This window comes from Nerophis ophidion, linkage group LG16 (genome assembly GCF_033978795.1).
Source record: "Nerophis ophidion isolate RoL-2023_Sa linkage group LG16, RoL_Noph_v1.0, whole genome shotgun sequence".
Classification (NCBI taxonomy): Eukaryota; Metazoa; Chordata; class Actinopteri; order Syngnathiformes; family Syngnathidae; genus Nerophis; species Nerophis ophidion.
In genome coordinates, this window is record NC_084626.1 from 3,006,356 (window position 1) to 3,028,854 (window position 22,499).

The 22,499-nt window shown below is 39.8% G+C and overlaps 1 protein-coding gene across 3 annotated transcripts in view; it reads right to left on the reverse strand.

Moving 5' to 3' along the window:
- Positions 1–22,499, reverse strand: part of slc6a14 (solute carrier family 6 member 14) — a 47,562-nt gene that overhangs the window by 14,944 nt on the left and 10,119 nt on the right. For all 3 annotated transcript variants that reach the window (XM_061922586.1, XM_061922587.1, XM_061922585.1), the window contains exons 2-7: positions 15,567–15,635; positions 14,606–14,750; positions 7,943–8,074; positions 5,807–5,968; positions 4,029–4,143; positions 3,821–3,953 (exon numbers count right to left, since the gene is read on the reverse strand). In XM_061922586.1, coding sequence (XP_061778570.1) covers positions 3,821–3,953; positions 4,029–4,143; positions 5,807–5,968; positions 7,943–8,074; positions 14,606–14,750; positions 15,567–15,599 — 720 coding nt within the window. In that variant the 5' untranslated portion in view covers positions 15,600–15,635. The remainder of the gene's footprint in view (positions 1–3,820; positions 3,954–4,028; positions 4,144–5,806; positions 5,969–7,942; positions 8,075–14,605; positions 14,751–15,566; positions 15,636–22,499) is intronic.

The following is a 22,499-nucleotide window of genomic DNA, read 5'->3' on the forward strand; positions in this document are numbered from 1 at the left end:
GTGAAGGATGTCACGCCAAATTTCTTCCCCCCTACAAAAATCTTCCCCCCGGAAGAAACTACTTGAAGGACCCCAATGAGGGTGGAAGGACCTTAATGCAGCCCACACAGCTGCCTGTTTTAAAAGCATTATAAAAAGGCTGATTGTCATAGGTGAAAATAAACGGTGGGGAAAAAATATTAGCATTCCAGCATGCTAACCTTTAAAGCTATTTTTGTTCTGCTTATTTTGCAGCTGTAACCCTTAACGGTGAGGTAAAAATACTTGCATTCCAGCATGCTAACCTTTCAAGCTATTTTTGCTTTGCTAATTTTGCAGCTGTAATCCTTAAGAGTCATATAACTTGGTATTGTCACGCCCTCATTGGGGTCCTTCAGGCATTGGAGGGGCTGTCACGCCAAATTTCTTCCGGGGGGAAGGTTTTTGTCGGGGGGAAGAAATTTGGCGTGACAAGGACTAGAAAAAATAAATTAAAAAAAGTAAAAAAATAAATAAATAAAAGCCGAGGGCAGTGGGAGCGATTCAGATGTTATTAGACACATTTACTTGGATAATTCTGTAAAATCCCTTATCTGCTTATTGTGCTAATAGTGTTTTAGTGAGATTATATGGTATCTGAAAGTCGGAGGGGTGTGGCCACGGGTGTGGTGACTGCCAGTATACGCAAGCTCCGCTCATAACTATGGTAAGAGCCGACTTATTACCACAATTTTCTCATCGAAACCTGCCGGTTGACGTGTGGTAGGGAACCATGTTCGCTTGACCGCTCTGTTCCATAGTAAAGCTTCACCTTCGGGAATTTTAAACAAGGAAACACCGGCTGTGTTTGTGTTGCTAAAGGACCTACATCTTTCTTCTTTGACGTCTCCATTATTAATTGAACAAATTGCAAAAGATTCAGCAACACAGATGTCCAGAATACTGTGTAATTATGCGATTAAAGCAGACGACTTATAGCTTGGATCGGGCTGGAAAAAAAATGTCCGGTGCAACCGGTGACGTCAAACGCACGCATCATCATACCGTGTTGTTTTTAACAGGACACTTGGCGGGAAATTTAAAATTGCAATTTAGTAAACTAAAAAGGCCACATTGGCATGTGTTGCAATGTTAATATTTCATCATTGATATATAAACTATCAGACTGCGTGGTCGGTAGTAGTGGGTTTCAGTAGGCCTTTAATTGTTTCCAAACAACAGTAAAACGGCTGATCCAACAAAACAGAAGTCCTTGATATCTTTATTCATCCTTTTTTTAAATAAGGTTTAAGATGTTTATGTCAGGTTCAAACACTGATGAAATCTATTAAACAGACAAAGAAGCAAGGAATCAAACAGAGACAGAATTCAATTTGGCTCAATTGAGGAGAAACGTCTGGGCTGTACTCTTGTACTCCCACCACGCTCTGACGAAACATTGTACGCCTCCTCTTTTATTTGGACATTCCCTGATTACATGGCAACAGCTGTTTTTAAAGGAAAGGGGTCACTGCCTTTGGTCACAAAACAGTTCAAAGAAAAGGTGTCACTTCCCATCCTACACAGTGGAGTTTTACAAGCCTTTTGCTTGGTAAGATCAAAGACAGCTTTTATCCTCTCCCCTAGAACTCATGGCAACACAAAGTTTTGTGATAACTTAGATACAATTATTCTGAGATTTTATAAGAATTCTTCTTCCTTGTACTCTGTGAACACTTTAGTATGAACAGTTTCTTTAAGTGGATCTTTTTTTTTGCTTAATCTATTCCAGGGGTCACCAACACGGTGCCCGCGGGAACCAGGTAGCCCGTAAGGACCAGATGAGTCGCCCGCTGGCCTGTTCTAAAAATAGCAGCACTTACCAGTGAGCTGCCTCTATTTTTTAAATGTTATTTATTTCTTAGCAAGCTGGTCTCGCTTTGCTCGACATTTTTGATTCTAAGAGAGACAAAACTCAAATAGAATTTGAAAATCCAAGAAAATATCTTAAAGACTTGGTCTTCTATTGTTTAAATAAATTCATTTATTTCTTTTACTCTGCTTCTTATAACTTTCAGAAAGACAATTTTAGAGAAAAAATACAATCTTAAAAATGATTTTAGGATTTTTAAACACATAAACCTCTTTACCTTTTAAATTCCTTCCTCTTCTTTCCTGACAATTTAAGTCAATGTTCAAGTAAATTAATTTTTTTCATTGTAAAGAATAATAAATAAATTTTTATTTAATTTTTCATTTTAGCTTCTGTTTTTTCGACAAAGAATATTTGTAAAATATTTCTTCAAACTTATGATTAAAATTCAAAATAATTATTCTGGCAAATCTAGAAAATCTTTAGAATCAAATTTAAATCTTATTTCAAAGTCTTTTGAATTTCTTTTAAAATTTTGGTTCTGGAAAATCTACAAGAAAAAATGATTTGTCTTTATTAGATATATAGCTTGGTCCAATTTGTTATATATTTTAACAAAGTGCAGGTTGGATTTTAACCTACTTAAAAAATGTAATCAAATTTCAAAAATGAATCTTAATCAGGAAAAATGACTAATGATGTTCCATAAATAATTTTTTCAATTTTTTCAAAAAGATTTGAATTAGCTAGTTTTTCTTTTCCTTTTTGCGGTTGAATTTTGAATTCCAAAAAGACGAAATTGAAGATAAACTATGTTTCAAAAATGTTTTTTTTTCCCCCTGTTTTCTCATCTTTTAAACCGTTCAATTAAGTGTTTTTTTCATCATTTATTCTCTACCAAAAACTTTCCGTAAAGGGAAAAAAAATGTACGACGGAATGACAGACAGAAATACCCATTTATATATATATATATATATATATTAAAGGTAAATTGAGCAAATTGGCTATTTCTGGCAATTTTTTTGAGTGTGTATCAAACTGGTAGCCCTTCGCATTAATCAGTACCCAAGAGGTAAAGAAACATGTTCGCTTAACCGCTGTGTGTTAAAGCTTTACAACAAACAAAAAGACACCGGCTGGGTCTCGGTGCTAAAGACAGCTGCAATCCACCGCTTTCTACCATCTGTACTCTTCTTTGATGTCTCCATTATTAATTAATTTATTAAAGGTAAATTGAACAAATTGGCTATTTCTGGCAATTTATTTACTAAAGGTAAATTGAGCAAATTGGCTATTTCTGGCAATTTATTTATGTGTGTATCAAACTGGTAGCCCTTCGCATTAATCAGTACCCAAGAAGTAAAGAAACATGTTCGGTTAACCGCTGGGTGTTAAAGCTTGACAACAAACAAAGAAACACCGGCTGTGTCTGAGTGCTAAAGACAGCTGCAATCCACCGCTTTCCACCAACAGCACTCTTCTTTGATGTCTCCATTATTAATTGAACAAATTGCAAAAGATTCAGCAACACAGATGTCCAAATTACAGTGTAATTATGCGATGAAAAGAGACGACTTTTAGCCGTAAGTGGTGCTGCGCTAATACGTGCCCTCCAACCAATCATGTCACAAACATGCGTCATCATTCCGCGACGTTTTCAACAAGAAACTCCGCGGGAAATTTAAAATTTTAATTTAGTAAAATAAACCGGTCGTATTGGCATGTGTTGCAATGTTATTATTTCATCATTGACATATAAACTATCAGACTGCGTGGTCGGTAGTAGTGGGTTTCAGTAGGCCTTTAACTTTCAAATGTCCAAGCAAGGATCTGCCAAAGTGTTTACTTTGGTCCAAGTATCTATCGGGGAACTCTATTGTTTTGTGGGAATTTGCAGCACAAAATGTTCTGCACTGAACTCTGGGGCCGGTATTGTAGGCCCCCGGGCTTATGTAGGCTTCGAATTTCTACAGATTTGATCAACTTACTTTTCCTGACGACTTGATGCCTTTGATAAGCGCTGCAGCAACGAGGATAGAGCTGAGCAGCAAACAGAGAGCCAAGTGCCAAACGACTGGACCGGTCTCCTCGATACTAGCGGATCTCTGTAGAGTCACATGACTGTGGAACGAAAGAAGAATGAGAACCACATTCTGTAGACCAATGTGTGAAGACATTCGAGTGCGACACCCTTACTCCCAGTACTGCTCACTGGGACTCTGCACTGGAACTCTTATCTTGCTGGATGAAGGACAACTTATGTTCTCCTGAGTCCAATTGGCCACTAAAAGTCCACTTACGTTGCAATACTCTGGAAAGATAGAGAAAATGAGTCAGCACTTTTGCGGATGTCGCAGATCCAAGAATCCAAGTCCAAACCCCGTTTCCATATAAGTTGGGAAATTGTGTTAGATGTAAATATAAACAGAATACAATGATTTGGAAATAATCTTCAACCCATATTCAGTTGAATATGCTACAAAGACAACATATTTGATGTTCAAACTGATAAACATTTTTTTTTGCAAATAATCATTAATTTTAGAATTTAATGCCAGCAACACGTGACAAAGAAGTTGGGAAAGGTGATGAAAAATACTGATAAAGTTGAAAAATGCTCATCAAACACTTATTTGGAACATCCCACAGGTGTGCAGGCTAATTGGGAACAGGTGGGTGTCATGATTGGGTATAAAAGCAGCTTAACAAAAAATGCTCAGCCTTTCACAAGAAAGGATGGGTCGAGGTACACCCCTTTGTTCACAACTGTTTGAGCAAATAGTCAAACAGTTTAAGAACAACGTTTCTCGAAGTGCAATTGCAAGAAATTTAGGGATTTCAACATCTACGGTCCATAATATCATCAAAAGGTTCAGAGAATCCGGAGAAATCACTCCACGTAAGCGGCTTTTCCCGGAAATCAACATTGAATGACCATGACCTTCAATCCCTAAGACGGCACTGTATCAAAAACCGACATCAATTTGTAAAGGATATCACCACATGGGCTCAGGAACACTTCAGAAAACCACTGTCACTAAATACAGTTTGTCGCTACATCTGTAAGTGCAAGTTAAAGCTCTGCTGTGCAAAGCGAAAGCCATTTATCAACAACATCCAGAAACGGCGCCGGCTTCTCTGGGCCCGAGATCATCTAAGATGGACTGATGCAAAGTGGAAAAGTGTTCTGTGGTCTGACGAGTCCACATTTCAAATTGTTTTTGGAAATATTTGACAGTGTCCTCCGGACCAAAGGGGAAGCGAACCATCCAGACTGTTATTGACGCAAAGTTCAAAAGCCAGCATCTGTGATGGTATGGGGGTGCATTAGTGCCCAAGGCATGGGTAAATTACACATCTGTGAAGGCACCATTAATGCTGAAAGGTACATACAGGTTTTGGAACAACATATGCTGCCATTTAAACGCAGTCTTTTTCATGGACACCCCTGCTTATTTCAGCAAGACAATGCCAAGCCACATTCAGCAAGTGTTATAACAGCGTGGCTTTGTAAATAAAGAGTGCGGGTACTTTCCTGTCCCGCTTGCAGTCCAGACCTGTCTCCCATCAAAAATGTGTGGCGCATTATGAAGCGTAAAATACGACAGCGGAGACCCCGGACTGTTGAACGATTGAAGCTCTACATAAAACAAGAATGGGAAAGAATTCCACTTTCAAAGCTTCAACAATTAGTTCCCTCAGTTCCCAAACGTTTTTGAGTGTTGTTAAAAGAAATGATGCAACACAGTGGTGAACATGCCCTTTCCCAACTACTTTTGCACGTGTTGCAGCCATGAAATTCTAAGTCAATTATTATAAAGTTTGTGAGTTTAAACATTAAATATGTTGTCTTTGTAGTGCATTCAACTGAATATGAGTTGAGAAGGATTTGCAAATCATTGTATTCTGTTTATATTTACATCCAACACAATTTCCCAACTCATATGTAAACGGGGTTTGTAATAAAAAAACACCTTTTGGCGACGTGCTGCAGTGGCTGTCGGCCCACTCCACGCAAGTGGACCACGGCAGAGGAGACTGGAAGGACGCCAACATGTAGTAGAGGCTGTAGGCGATGATGACGTTGTAGTAGATGGACACCATCAGGGTCACCAGCACCATGGCAACGCCAACACCTGCAGATAATTGAAGACACGTTTTCACTGGAGCACAATTTCCTGTTCAGCCCAAAAATTCCCTTGAAGTCGAGTTGGTAAGCTTATGAATAATTTATGAGGGGAAGAGAGCAGACTTTGGGCATTAGCTTCAGTTCAAATAGTCTTTTATGGTCTACTGCTTCACTGTTTGTTCTGTTTAGCATGAACTGCTCGAACCGTGATTTAACACGGAAGCTCTCAACATAAGCAACTTTAATGACGGTATATTCTGACGGAATAATACAAAAACCCAAAACCAGTGAAGTTGTCCAGTTGTGTAAATGGTAAATAAAAACAGAATACAATGATTTGCAAATCCTTTTCAACTTTTATTCAATTGAATAGACTGCAAAGACATGATATTTTTAATGCTCACACTGAGAAACTTCATTTTTTGCAAATAATTATTAACTTAGAGTTTCACGGCAGCAACACATTGCAAAAAAGTTGTCACAAGGGCATTTTTGCCTCTGTGTTACATGGCCTTTCCTTTTAACAACACTCAGTAAACCTTTGGAGATACAGTGGGGCAAAAAAGTATTTAGTCAACCACCGATTGTGCAAGTTCTCCCACTTAAAATGATGACAGAGGTCTGTAATTTTCATCATAGGTGCACTTCAACTGTGAGAGACAGAATGTGAAAAAAAAATCCAGGAATTCACATTGTAGGAATTTTAAATAATTTATTTGTAAATTATGGTGGGAAATAAGTATTTGGTCAACCATTCAAAGCTCTCACTGATGGAAGGAGGTTTTGGCTCAAAATCTCACGATACATGGCCCCATTCATTCTTTCCTTAACACGGATCAATCGTCCTGTCCCCTTAGCAGAAAAAACAGCCCCAAAGCATGATGTTTCCACCCCCATGCTTCACAGTAGGTGTGGTGTTCTTGGGATGCAACTCAGTATTCTTCTTCCTCCAAACACGACGAGTTGAGTTCATACCAAAATGGATACATGGATGATACAGCAGAGGATTGGGAGAATGTCATGTGGTCAGATGAAACCAAAATAGAACTCGTCGTGTTTGGAGGAAGAAGAATACTGAGTTGCATCCTAAGAACACCACACCTACTGTGAAGCATGGGGGTGGAAACATCATGCTTTGGGGCTGTTTTTCTGCTAAGGGGACAGGACGATTGATCCGTGTTAAGGAAAGAATGAATGGGCGGCGGCGGCGATGACCAAGAAGAACGTGGAGTTGTAATATAATTACAACACTTTATGTACATATTTATATACATATTTATATAATATTTAAATATTTATATAACATGTAGCCACAAGCTCCATTCACAGACAGAGTCCCATTGCTTTTATGAGCGGTCGAGCGAGTTAAAAGCAGAAAAAAAAAGAAAAGAAAACATTTTTTTATTTTTTTTTATTTAATTTGTGGCGGCCGTAATTCTTTCGTTGTGGGCCGCCACAAATAAATGAATGTGTGGGAAACCCTGGTTGTCTCATCAGATCACAGAACACTTTTCCACTTTGCGTCAGTCCATCTTAGATGAGCATAGATATAACTCAGCCAGCAGCGATTCTGGGTGTTGTTGATAAATGGCTTTCTCTCTGTATAGTAGAGTTTTAACTTGCACTTACAGATGCAGCGACCAGCCATAGTTACTGACAGTGGTTTTCTGAAGTGTTCCTGAGCCCATGTGGTGATGTCCTTTACACACTGATGTTGTTTTTTTTGATGCAGTACCGCCTGAGGGATCGAATGGGGCTTAGCTGCTTACGTGCAGTGATTTCTCCAGATTCTCTCAACCTTTTAAAGATATTACTGACCTTTCATTATTCATTCATAATCATATTGCACTGACCCTGATCCTTGACTGGTCTTGTAAACACGACTCTTTACAAACCGAGTGAGTCGTTAAAAAGAAGCTCCCGCTAACCACAAACGATCGTCCTTGTTCATCTTCACTCCAACACGACGGAACATTCTTACCTTGAAGTATCGGCACCGCTCCCCAGACATGAACGGGACCTTGGCTGCAGAACTGCCCCAACGCGCTTTCCAGGAAGAAAAGAGGAATCCCGGCGAGCACCAACATCACAAAGTAAGGTATAAGAAAGGCTCCTGCTCGAAGAGAAGAGTTTGTAAATAAACATTTTTTTTATATAACACAATATAAATTAAAGTAGCTGTAGAGTGGAAAAACAGGTTGACCTTATAATTGTATCCATAAACTATATCCAATTGTGTTTATAATCAGCAAAGTATGTGAAAATATAGTCTTAATTGTCACAAAATGTCACAAATTTAATAATACTAATATAAACTAATATCTTTGTCAATTTCCGTAGGTTCCGAGAAACGCCTCTGCAGTCTGACCACATTATTAGAGCAGTCATACTGGTAATAGCCAAACATGTGTTCATCATTCACAATCTTTATGTAAGACAAGCACACATAAAAATCTGTCGACGGTAACAACGTGGATATGTCACTTGTTAAGGAACTGATAGATTGTGTCCTGAAGCCATTTACTTATATATGCAATAAATCTTTATCAACTGGAATTTTTCCTGACAAAATGAAAATCGCAAAAGTTATCCCAATTTATTAAAATGGTGATAAACATATGGTCTCAAATTACAGTCCTGTGTCCTTACTAACTCAATTTGCAAAAATTCTTGAGAAATTATTTGTAAATAGACTTGATAAGTTTATTGACAAACATGAGCTATTGAATGACCATCAGTATGGGTTCAGGAGTAATCGATCTACATCTCTAGCAGTGATTGACTTTGTAGAAAACATAGCTGCAGCAATAGAAAAAAAGCAACACACCGTTGGAGTATTTATTGACTTATGTAAAGCTTTTGACACAATCGATCATTCCTTACTTCTGCAGAAATTGGAAAAATATGGCATAAGAGGTGTTTCGCAACAGTGGTTAAGTAGTTATTTAAGTAACAGATATCAATATGTGGAAATTAATAAGATTAAATCACAGCCAAGAAGAGTAACTTGTGGTGTTCCACAAGGCTCGGTATTGGGACCTAAGTTATTTATACTCTACCTAAATGATATTTGTTCAGTATCTAATAAATTGAAATTTATTATGTTTGCAGATGATACAAATGTATATTGTTCAGGAGAAGACTTGAAGGAAGTGTTGAGGATAATGGAGGTTGAGTTAATTCAACTAAAAAAATGGTTTGATATTAATAAGTTATCATTAAATGATAAGAAAACTAAATTTATGGTGTTTAGTGGTGCAAGGACAAATTGTGAAGCAAAATTAAAGTTAAATCATGTGGAAATTGATAGAGTATATGAAACTAAATTCTTGGGAATAATAATTGATCATAAACTGTGTTGGAAACCGCATATTGAATATATAAAAGGAAAAATATCCAAATCTATTGCTATTCTTTATAAAGTAAGACACATGCTGAATAAGACATGCCTGCATATGCTGTATTATTCTTTTATTTTTCCATATTTAACGTAGTGTTGAAATTTGGGGAAATGTTTATAAAACAAACATAGACCCAATAATAAAACTTCAAAAAAGGGTCATTAGAATAATACACAAAGCGTGCTACTATGAACATACCAATCCATTATTTATGAGTTCAAATGTATTAAAATTTTCAGACATTGTGTTTTTAAAAACAATGGAAATTATGTTTCGAGTAAAAAACAACAGCCTTCCAGCTTGTATTCTCAGGCTATTTCATTTAAGAGGAGAAAACTATAATTTACGGGGGATATCGATTTTTGAAATAGGTAAAGCGAGAACAAATATAAAATACAAATGTATTACAGTTTTAGGAGTTAAATGGTGGAACAAGCTCAGTGATGAGCTGAAGACATGCACTTCTTTGGTAAGGTTTAAGAAAACATTGAAAGGTGAAATAATTTAAAACTATAAAATATAGTCACAATTACTTTCATCCCATTGATTTTTGATTTATTTATTTTTTTATGTTGATGTTCCTGGCAATCTAATTTTCTGTGAAGGTATAGGATAGGCAAATATAAGCTTTGGCTTCAGCCTATTCCTTTTTTGGTCATTCTTTTTCTTTTCTTTTCTTTCGTGTGTAAATGTGCATTATTGTATACATATAACATGTACTGTAAAACTGATCACACACAATGGTTGATTGATTTAATTTGATTGATTATATGACCGAAATAAACTTATTTCATTCATTCATACATATGCTTGGCTTTATTTATTGCATTGTAAATGGTAAATCAATATCTCACAATTGATTCAACAGATGGAGGATCCTCTCATTATACTCTCTAAAAAATTCCAGACAATATTCCATTTACATGTCGTGTTGTTATTATAAGCGCTAACGCAGACGGACTATTTTAGCGGTGCATTGATATATGTGGTTGGCTTTATTTACGCATTCTAAACGGTAATTAAATATCTAACAATTGGGTCAAAAGATGGAGGGGCCTCTCATTATACTAAAACAGGGGTCACCAACGCGGTGCCCGTGGGCACCAGGTCGCCCGTAAGGACCAGATGAGTCACCCGCTGGCCTGTTCTAAAAATACCATAAATAGCAGCACATACCAGTGAGCTGCCTCTATTTTTAAAATGTTATTTATTTACTAGCATTTTTAATTCTAAGAGAGACAAAACTAAAATAGAATTTGAAAATCCAAGAAAATATTTTAAAGACTTGGTGTTCACTTGTTTAAATAAATGCATTTATTTTTTTACTTTGCTTCTTATAACTTTCAGAAAGACAATTTTAGAGAAAAAATACAACCTTAAAAATGATTTTAGGATTTTTAAACACATATACCTTTTTACCTTTTAAATTCCTTCCTCTTCTATCCTGATAATAAATACATTTTAGTTTAATTCTTCATTTTAGCTTCTGTTTTTTCGATGAAGAATATTTGTAAAATATTTTTTCAAACTTATTATAAAAAAAATTATTCGGACAAATCTAGAAAATCTGTAGAATCAAATTTAAATATTAAAATCTTTAGCATGTGTGGAATTTGTGACGCTTGGCAGACATCGTGGTGCGGGTTCGTTCTCTCCAAATAATGCAGTCAGACTTGGACACAGCGTGAAGGTAAGAAATGAAGATTTCTTATATACTAAAGAACAGACTAGGAACAGAAAACACTTGCACAAAGGCACTAAAGACAAAACAAACAGAACTAGCATGGGAGCTAGAAGGAACTCAAAGGCGCTAGCATGTAAGCTAGGGAAACAAACAGGGGTATAGCGTGGAAGCTAATGAATACAAAAAAAGTATTTTACCACAATCAGGGATAGCGACGTCACCTGTTTCATTGTACAGCAAATTAGACTGCGAGACTGAATGAACAAAAAGGGCAGGCTTAAATAAAGGAGATAATCACAGAGCAGGTGCGCGTGAAAAACAAGATGCAGGTGACACTAATGCTGTGATGGTTTTATTTCCCTGCCTTCTTTTTCGTTGTGATTTGTCTCCTCAGCTCGTTAGCCTCCAGCGAGGGGCGGACACTAGACACACCTGCAACCATTTTCGACCAAGGAGTATATCAACTCGTCACCCACAACTGCTCCTTGTCGGTTAATTTTTGATCCTGCACCTCCTACGTGTATGTGCACGCTTCACCCCGTCAGACCGGTATGTTGACTTTCCTTATTGTGGTATTTTCTAAAATTGTTGTATTTTGTTTTCTAGCCTCCCTGAGGCAGTAGAGACTTTTTCCCTGCATACTAGTGTGTCCCGGCTTTTCCACTGCCAACCCTTGAGGAACCGGCTTCATTTAGTTTTCATGGTGTGCATTTTCTGCCCCATAGCCTTTTGTTGCACTTTTTGGACTGATTAAATGTATTCCCTTTTGTTATTCAAATTTGCCTCCCGTCTCTGTATCCCGGGGTCCCACCTGGACCAGTTCCTAACATATTAACCGACCCTTCACTTTTAAAGACTTTTCATGATCGTTTCCCTGAGAAGCCAGGTAAGCCGCCAAGTGGCGTCCATTAAGGGGGGGGTACTGTGATGTTTTTATTTCCTTGCTTTCTTTTTCACAAAAAAGAATCCTGCAGCTAGGGGGGAGCTGGAAGGACGGATCATACCGGATGCGAGCGAGGTAGTGATATAGTCCTCTAATGTAAGTCGCTTGTGTCGGGAAATATTGAATAGTCGCGAGGAAGGTAATGCGGCACCCGGGAGGAGATCAATACCACAATCGTATTGACAGGGCTCGGTCTTTGCTAAAAACCTCCTTAAGGTCGTGGTAAGCAGTGGGCACGACTGACAAATCTATGACTTCCTTGGTGACTTTTCCACTGCAAACCTCTGAGGAACCGGCCTCATTTAGTTTTCATGGTGTGCATTTTCTGCCCCATCGCCTTTTATTGCACTTTTTGGACTGATTAAATGTATTCCCTTTTGTTATTCAGATTTGTTTCCCGTCTCTGCATCCCGGGGTCCCACCTGGACCAGTTCCTAACATATTAACCGACCCTTCACTTTTAAAGACTTTTCATGATCGTTTCCCTGAAGCCGCCAGGTGGCGTCCATTAAGGGGGGGGGGGTACTGTGAAGTTTTTATTTCCCTGCCTTCTTTTTCACAAAAAAGAATCCTGCAGCTAGGGGGGAGCTGGAAGGACGGATAATACCGGATGCGAGCGAGGTAGTGATATAGTCCTCTAATGTAAGTCGCTTGTGTCGGGAAATATTGAATAGTCGCGAGGAAGGTAATGCGGCACCCGGGAGGAGATCAATACCACAATCGTATTGACTGGGCTCGGTCTTTGCTAAAAACCTCCCTAAGGTTGTGGTAAGCAGTGGGCACGACTGACAAATCTATGACTTCCTTGGTGACTTTTCCACTGCCAACCTCTGAGGAACCGGCTTCATTTAGTTTTCATGGTGTGCATTTTCAGCCAAATCGTCTTTTCTTGCACTTTTTGGACTGATTAAATGTATTCCTTTTGTTATTCAAATTTGCCTCCCGTCTCTGCATCCCGGGGTCCCACCTGGACCAGTTCCTAACATATTAACCGACCCTTCACTTTTAAAGACTTTTTATGATCGTTTCCCTAAGAAGCCAGGTAAGCCGCCAAGTGGCGTCCATTAAGGGGGGGGGTACTGTGATGTTTTTATTTCCCTGCCGTCTTTTTCACAAAAAAGAATCCTGCAGCTAGGGGGGAGCTGGACGGACGGATCATACCGGATGCGAGCGAGGTAGTGATATAGTCCTCTAATGTAAGTCGCTTGTGTCGGGAAATATTGAATAGTCGCGAGGAAGGTAATGCGGCACCCGGGAGGAGATCAATACCACAATCGTATTGACTGGGCTTGGTCTTTGCTAAAAACCTCCCTAAGATCGTGGTAAGCAGTGGGCACGACTGACAAATCTATGACTTCTTTGGTGACTTTTCCACTGCCAACCTCTGAGGAACCGGCTTCATTTAGTTTTCATGGTGTGCATTTTCGGCCCCATCGCCCTTTCTTGCATTTTTTGGACCGATTAAATGTATTCCCTTTTGTTATTCAAATTTGCCTCCCGTCTCTGCATCCCGGGGTCCCACCTTGGACCAGTTCCTAACAAATGCGTGGCTATGGCAACGGAAACAAACAGGAAATGCCACCAGGAACTAAGGAAGGCAAAAACCAAACAGGATGTGATATAGAAACAGAACAAAACCAGAATATGACTTGATCCGAGCCACGGATCATGACAGAATTAAGTTATGGAATGGATAAACGAAAGAAATCCAACAAAGCACCAATATCAATCAATCAATCAATGTTTATTTATATAGCCCCAAATCACAAATGTCTCAAAGGATTGCACAAATCATTACGACTACAACATCCTCGGAAGAACCCACAAAAGGGCAAGGAAAACTCACACCCAGTGGGCAGGGAGAATTCACATCCAGTGGGACGCCAGTGACAATGCTGACTATGAGAAACCTTGGAGAGGACCTCAGATGTGGGCAACCCCCTCCCTCTAGGGGACCGAAAGCAATGGATGTCGAGCGGGTCTAACATGATGCTGTGAAAGTTCAATCCATAGTGGCTCCAACACAGCCGCGCGAGTTCAGTTCAAAGTGGATCCAAGACAGCAGCGAGAGTCCCGTCCACAGGAGACCATCTCAAGCGGAGGCGGATCAGCAGCATAGAGATGTCCCCAATCGATACAGGCGAGCGGTCCATCCTGGGTCCCGACGAGCGGTCCATATGATTCGCTTTAAGAGACTGTTCAAACTACAAGTGTTCACAAAGTACATGGAACAATAATTATGATGAACAACTGGGAAGACTATGTCTCCCGGCTGGCCTGGGAACGCCTCGGGATCCCCCAGGAAGAGCTAGACGAAGTGGCTGGGGAAAGGGAAGTCTGGGTTTCCCTGCTTAGGCTGTTGCCCCCGCGACCCGACCTCGGATAAGTGGAAGAAGATGGATGGAACTTGAACTCTTTTTTTCAGATAAAGATTATTTATGTATTTAATATTTGTTTACTTACTGTGGTATATTATTTATTAATTCACTGTTCTGTTACAGAGACCAAGGAAATAATAACAGTTTATCATATCTATTTACAGTATATGATAATAGCTTCAATGTCGAAATAACTTGTTTTTCCACTCGACTGCTACTTTAAATGAAATACACCCACCTCCTCCATTCTTGTAGGCCAAGTATGGAAACCTCCAGATGTTTCCGAGACCGACAGCATAGCCGATGGTAGAGAGAATGTACTCTTTCTTACTGGCCCAGGTTCCTCGGCCAGGATTCTCACCCCCTTCTTCCACATGCAGTTTCTGTTCCAATATTAAATGTAAGGTGTTATTTCATCATCTGTTCTCTAGCATCTCAGTCGGAGTGTTTTTAAATCATCATCCTAATAAAAGTGGCGCGCGAATCGGGATGGGAATCGAAAAGCCCCCAAGGGTTTCGATCCCTGCCAGTGACACGGTTTTGGCAAAAAATCAGCGCATTGACTGCTGATAACTAACTTACTAACTAACTAATGATGTGTATTTCTGGTCTTGTCATCCTCACCCGGACTTGAGGATGACACGACAGTGCGGCTGGATCGAAAGAGTCCGAACCAAAAGATGCTTCATTACAAGCGAGTGTCATTATACAGGACTTCAGTTCCTGGAGGAGGTCAGGTTTAAGAAAATGAGGCTCTCCTAACCTGGAGAAACCTAACCATCGTTTTTTTATTCCTCCTTCCTGTCTCTCTGTGTGTGCTAAGTCAGGAGAGTACATCTGGACCATTGTCTTAATCTGTTTTGTCATGTTCTGTTTTTGGACTCCCTTAGTTCCTGTTTGTGTACCTCTGGGTTTGTTTTAGTTTCCATGGGGATTAATTGGGGTCACCTGCCTCTGGTTAGAGGTCGGCACGCTCAGCTGCAGTCAACCACTAACCAGAGAGCTATTTATTCACCTTGCTCGCTACGTTCAGTCTGGCTTCATTTCTTGCTTATGCTACAGTTACGTGACTATTCCTTGTCTTCTTGCCTATGCTAAGTGTTAGCCTTAGCTTCGAGTGCGATCGGCACTTTTTTTCGTCTGACTTGTTTTCCGTTTTTGGTACTTGTTTGATTTGGACAAATAAATCATGTTCCTACCTGCACGTCCTGTCCGGAGTGGTCTGTCTGCATCCCGGGGGAACAAACCTTGCAGTTAGCTGCGACCCCCTGCACGTGACAACCACAAAAGGAGATGTTTGTGTGTAAGTCCCTGGAAAACCACTGCTTTGAGTCATAACTTAAATGTTGGCATTGAGCTAGATTGGTAGTCTTTTCTCAAGTATGGGGCTATCACTTTTGTATTCCGAATTCCTATTTACAGCATTTTTCCTACGATAAGTGATCCAGTCCACCTGCAAATGTCAAACTAAGGGGCCTTATCTTATTATGTGCTCAAATTGGAATACCACTATTTAATTAAACTTGGTGAATTGCCTTTTCCAAGGTGAATATACACATTCACCATATGCAAAACATAATATTAGTTAATTAATTCACTTCACTAACGAAGTAACACTGCCTGTCATGTTAAAAAAACACACAGTTAATAACTGTAAACGTGAAATGAATGTTGCTCAAGAATTACACGAAGAGATAGCGTCCTACCTGCGGTTTGCTCGCCACCTTCCTACTAAGAGGTGTTCTCTGCACCTGGACTGTAAATTCCGGACTAATGGCCGATACTTTTTTCATGCGCTTTAAAATACCGTGCCACTAATTTATGTGTTTTCTTCTCTGACCGCCATAATGCTAGTAGTTTTCATGAAATGGTGTGCTATTGTTTGTGCTACAGCACCATCCTTTGGACATGTTTGCTCACTGCAAGTGCTGCCGGTTTAAAGCTTTGAACCGGAACTAAAAGTGCCGTTCCGTCTTCCAACCGTCCATAGCGTTTGTACTCGCATGGATTCTTCGTTCATCATTCCGGGCAACTTTTGTAAGTTTTACAATATAACTGAAATAATTCTTACTTACTAAACCAGGGGTCGGGAACCTTTTTGGCTGAGAGAGCCATGAAAGCCAAATATTTCAAAATGTATTTCAGTGAGAGCCATATCATATTTTTTTTAACACTGAATACAACTAAATGTGTGCATTTTTAAGTAAGACCAACATTTTTAGCGTATAATAAGTCTTTTATTCTTTTCAATAACATTGTTATTCTGAAGCTAACCAATAATAAGTCATGATCATGTTTTTGTTTGGCCATGTGCTGTTTGTCCTTTGGACTCTTTAAGTTCCTGTTTTTTTTGCACTCCCTTGTCTGGTTTCCTTGGTTACTCATTTTGTCCACCTGTCTCTGGTGGACAAAATGCCTGCTCACCTGCTTCCCGAGCACTAATCAGAGGCAGTATTTAAGCTAATTTTTGCCAGTCAGTCGCCCTGGCGTCAATGTGATCTTTTATTGCTCTGTGCTGACTTATTTCATGCCTTGCCATAGTTTCGTGCTTCATACCATGCCAAGTAAGTTTTGTTTGATTTATGTTCATAGTCTGTTTATGCGTTAGCTTTGTTCTTAGCCCAAGTTGTGCCTCCACTGTGAGCGATTTTTGTTTGTATCTTTTTTTAGTTTAAATTAAGTCATGTTTTTACCTAAATGCCATGTCCCGAGTAGTCCGTCTGCCTTCCTGGGGGAACGACCCCGCAGCAAGCTGCGACCCCCCCCCATCGTGACATAAAATACTTCTTACCATTAATGCGACTTCTTAAACAGGTGCGGTAGAAAACGGATGGATGGATTTAAATGCATGAGAATTTTTTTTATATTTTGCACGTTATTTTTAGCACTGTGATTACCAGCAAAATTATTCATAATTATCGTGTTAAGCAAAGTCAGCTAAGATTTATCTGAGAGCCAGATGCAGTCATCAAAAGAGCCACATCTGGCTCTAGAGCCATAGGTTCCCTACCCCTGTACTAAACCATCCCATGTGAGCTGTCTGTCATGTAATTGTAATGTTGTTAGTATTAGATAATATAAAAACCGGTCCACGAGTGTCTGTGTTAGTATTAACTTATATTGGCATTTTATTTGTAATTTTTCAGTTTCACAAATTCCTCAATAAATTCACCAAAACGTCACCGTGGAGTTATTGAGTCTGTTTCGCTGATTGGAGAGCTAGCTTGCGCAGCTAGTGGGTCCATGATGATGAATTCTGTTTTGTTTGGTCAGCCGTTTTACTGCCGTGTTACAGACACCATTTGAATACAATTAAGGTATGTAAATAAACATATACAGAATCTTTCTGTGTAAATAACTGATTTCACAACATATAGATCTGCAACTTATAGTCTGGTGCAACTAATATATGTAAACCAATGTTTTTCTTATTAACATTTAGTGGGTGCGGCTTACATACCGGTGTGCTCTATAGTCGGGGAAATACGGTAGTCAGAAATATCACGTATGCTTCCTAAAAAAGTGGATGTGCTAGATGTTCTGCAAAAATAACGGTTCATTTTCATAGTTGACGGTTGAAAAAAATGCAGTGTACATTTTTTTAAACAACACTTTTCAGTTATATTTGACTATAAGGCAGACTTAAAATCCTTTATTTTTCCCCTCAAAACTCAAAAGTGCTCCTTATGTAAGGAATAATTTTGGTTGAGCTTACCGACCTCGAAGCTTTTTTATTTGGTACATGGTGTAATGAGGAGTGTGACCAGTAGATGGCAGTCATACATAAGAGATAAGTGTAAACTGCGATATGACTCAAAACAACACCAACATTTTAAAAGCCATCCATCCTCTACTTATCTGAGGTCGGGTCGGGGGGGCAGCAACCTAAGCAGGGGAGCCCAGACTTTCCTCTCCCCAGCCACTTCGTCCAGCTCTTCCCGGGGGATACCGAGGTGTTCCAAGGCCAGGGTGGAGACATAGTCTTCCCAACGTGTCCTGGGTCTTCCCCGTGGCCTCCTACCGGTTGGACGTGCTCTAAACACCTCCCTAGGAAGGCATTAGGGTGGCATCCTGACCAGATGCCCGAACCACCTCATCTGGCTCCTCTCGATGTGGAGGATCAACGGCTTTACTTTGAGTTCCTCCCGGATGGCAGAGCTTCTCAACCTGTCTCTAAGGGAGAGCTCCACCACCCGGCGGAGGAAACTCATTTCGGCCGCCTGTACCCGTGATCTTGTCCTTTCGGTCATGAACCAAAGCTCATGATCATAGGTGAGGATGGGAACGTAGATCGACCGGTAAATTGAGAGCTTTGCCTTCCGGCTCAGCTCCTTCTTCACCACAACGGATCGATACAGCGTCCGCATTACTGAAGACGCCGCACCGATCTGCCTGTCGACCTTACGATCCACTCTTCCCTCACTCGTGAACAAGACTCAGAGGTACTTGAACTCCTCCACTTGGGGCAGGGTCTCCTCCCTAACCCAGAAATGGCATTTTACACTTTTTCGGGCGAGAACCATGGACTCGGACTTGGAGGTGCTGATTCTCATTCCGGTCGCTTCACACTCGGCTGCGAACCGATCCAGTGAGAGCTGGAGATCCTGGCCAGATGAAGCCATCAGGACCACATCATCTGCAAAAAGCAGAGACCTAATCCCGCGGCCACCAAACCGGAACCCCTCAACGCCTTGACTACGCCTAGAAATTCTGTCCATAAAAGTTATGAAAAGAATCAAAAATATAGAACATTACAGGCGTCGCTCAAAAATCTATCAAAATGTTTTATCACGGCTTTGGTAAACTATGAAGCCGCACCGCTTGATGGACTGTACTGTGCTTCAACATAGGAGTATTATTATGATGTGTGTATAAGGTAAGACATATTACCTGTTGTTTTGTTTTGTGTTATTATACAAAAGCAACTTGTCTTACCTTCTGGTACCTGCTGATCTGTAATTGGGATCTGCATTAGTCCTGATGAAAATTTGTGCACGTCCGCTTGTGTAGTCCGTGTCGACACTGTAGTCGATAAGCTTCTTCTCTATCTTCTTGTTATGTGACATTCATCCTCCGCTGTTGCCATTTCTAATATAAAGTTGTGTAAAGTTCTTACATATATCTGTCAGTAAACTCGTCACGAAAGCGCTAAAACATACCGGTGTAGTGAGTTTACATTATTCACACAAGAAACTTTAGTTATTAGAGTTCCGTTTGGACGTTTTTTTACAGGACAAACATCCAGCCTTGTTGTTGTTTCCGGATGAGGAGTTAATGATTGCTCTCTTAAGACCTAATTGTGTTTGTATTGTCACGTTTTTTTTTTTAATCTTATTTTTTAATAATACAGTTCCTAATTTTGTATTACATTATTGTTTCTTTTGTTAATATCAGAGTCTGTTCTGCAAAAAGGTCATGTGTAAAAGTACAAAGTTTATGGATGGGGACCCCCAGTTAAAATATATCTCATATAATACAAACCCCGTTTCCATACGAGTTGGGAAATTGTGTTAGAAGTCAATAAAAACAGAATACAATGGTTTGCAAATACTTTTCAACCCATATTCAATTAAATGCACTACAAAGACAAGATATTTGACGTTCAAACTCATAAACATTTTTTTTTTGCCAATAATAATTAACTTAGAATTTCATGGCTCCAACACGTGCCAAAGTAGTTGGGAAAGGGTATGTTCACCACTGTGTTACATCACCTTTTCTTTTAACAACACTCAATAAACGTTTGGGAACTGAGGAAAGTAATTGTTGAAGCTTTGAAAGTGGAATTCTTTCCCATTCTTGTTTTATGTAGAGCTTCCGTCGTTCAAAAGTCCGGGGTCTCCGCTGTCGTACTTTACGCTTCATAATGCACCAGAAATGTTCGATGGGAGACAGGTCTGGACTGTAGCCGTGCCAGGAAAGTACCCACACTCTTTTTTTACAAAGACACGCTGTTGTAACACATGCTGAATTTGGCTCTGCCTTGTCTTACTGAAATAAGCAGGGGCGTCCATGAAAACAACGGAGCTTAGATGGCAGCATATGTTGTTCCAAAGCCTGTATGTACCTTTCAGCATTAATGGTGCCTTCACAGATGTGTAAGTTACCCATGCCTTGGGCACTAATGCACCCCCATACCATCACAGATTCTGGCTTTTGAACTTTGTGTCGATAACAGTCTGGATGGTTCGCTTTCCCTTTGGTCCGGATGACACAATGTCAAATATTTCCAGAAACTATTTGAAATGTGCACTCGTCAGACCACAGAACACTTTTCCACTTTGCATCAGTCCATCTTAGATGATCTCGGGCCCACAGAAGCCGGCAGCGTTTCTTGGATGTAGTTGATAAATGGCTTTCGCTTTGCATTGTAGAGCTTTAACTTGCACTTACAGATGTACCAACAAACTGTATTTAGTTACAGTGGTTTTCTGAAGTGTGTCTGAGGCCATGTGGTGATATCCTTTAGAGATTGATGTCGGTTTTTGATACAGTGCCGTCTTAGGGATAGAAGGTCACGGTCATTCAATGTTGGTTTCCGGCCATGCCACTTACGTGGAGTGATTTCTCCAGATTCTCTGAACCGTTTGATGATATTATGGACCGTAGATGTTGAAATCCCTAAATTTCTTGCAATTGCACTTTGAGAAACGTTGTTCTTAAACTGTTGGACTATTTGCTCACGCAGTTATGGACAAAGGGGTGTACCTCGCCCCATCCTTTCTTGTGAAAGACTGAGCATTTTTTGGGAAGCTGTTTTTATACCCAATCATGGCACCCACCTGTTCCCAATTAGCCTGCACACCTGTGGGATGTTCCAAATAAGTGTTTGATGAGCATTCCTCAACTTTATCAGTATTTATTGCCACCTTTCCCAACTTCTTTGTCACGTGTTGCTGGCATCAAATTCTAAAGTTAATGATTATTTGCAAAAAAACAAAAGATTTATCAGCTTGAACATCAAATATGTTGTCTTCGTAGCATATTCAACTGAATATGGGTTGAAAATTATTTGCATATCATTGTATTCCGTTTATATTTACATCTAACACAATTTCCCAACTCAAATGGAAACGGGGTTTGTATACAAAATAAAGTAAGCTTCAGGAGATTGTATCCATAAAAAAAAAGAGGATCTGAGGGAGCATTCAAGTTTTGCCCGTATGACTTTCTTCTGAAGAATTTCCAGTTTTTGACGATAACTGGGGTACGTGTCACACCATACGACATTGCAGAGGTTTATATGTGGTTCAAATAGAGTCCGATATGAATTAGGAGAGCGTTCAGAGGAAGAAAAGGCCTCAATTTTGGGAGTAGACCGACATATTTAGATCATTTATTCATTTAATAATACAACTGTAACATTTGACAACCAAATAATAAAACAAGGTGACTTGGTAAATAATCTGGGTATTATCTTGTACCCAGTTCTCTCCTTTGAGTCACACATTAAAAGCGTTACTAAAACGGCCTTCTTTCATCTCCATAATATCGCTAAAATTCGCTCCATTCTGTCCACTATCCATGCGTTTGTTACATCTCGCCTCGATTACTGTAACATGTTATTTTTGGGTCTCCCCATGTCTAGCATTAAAAGATTACAGTTGGTACAAAATGCGGCTGCTAGACTTCTGACAAGAACAAGAAAATTTGATCACATTACGCCTATACTGTATATACCTCTATATACATATATACATACATATATACCTATACTGGCTCACCTGCACTGGCTTCCTGTGCACTTAAGATGTGACTTTAAGGTTTTACTACTTACGTATAAAATACTACACGGTCTAGCTCCATCCTATCTTGCCGATTGTATTGTACCATATGTCCCGGCAAGAAATCTGCCTTCAAAATACTCCGGGTTATTAGTGATTCCCAAAGCCCAAAAAAAGTCTGCGGGCTATAGTGCGTTTTCCGTTCGGGCTCCAGTACTCTGGAATGCCCTCCCGGTAACAGTTCGAGATGCTACCTCAGTAGAAGCATTTAAGTCTCACCTTAAAATTCATTTGTATACTCTAGCCTTTAAATAGACCTCCTTTTTAGACCAGTTGATCTGCCGTTTCTTTTCTTTTTCTCCTCTGTCCCCCCCTCCCTTGTGGAGGGGGTCCGGTCCGATGACCATG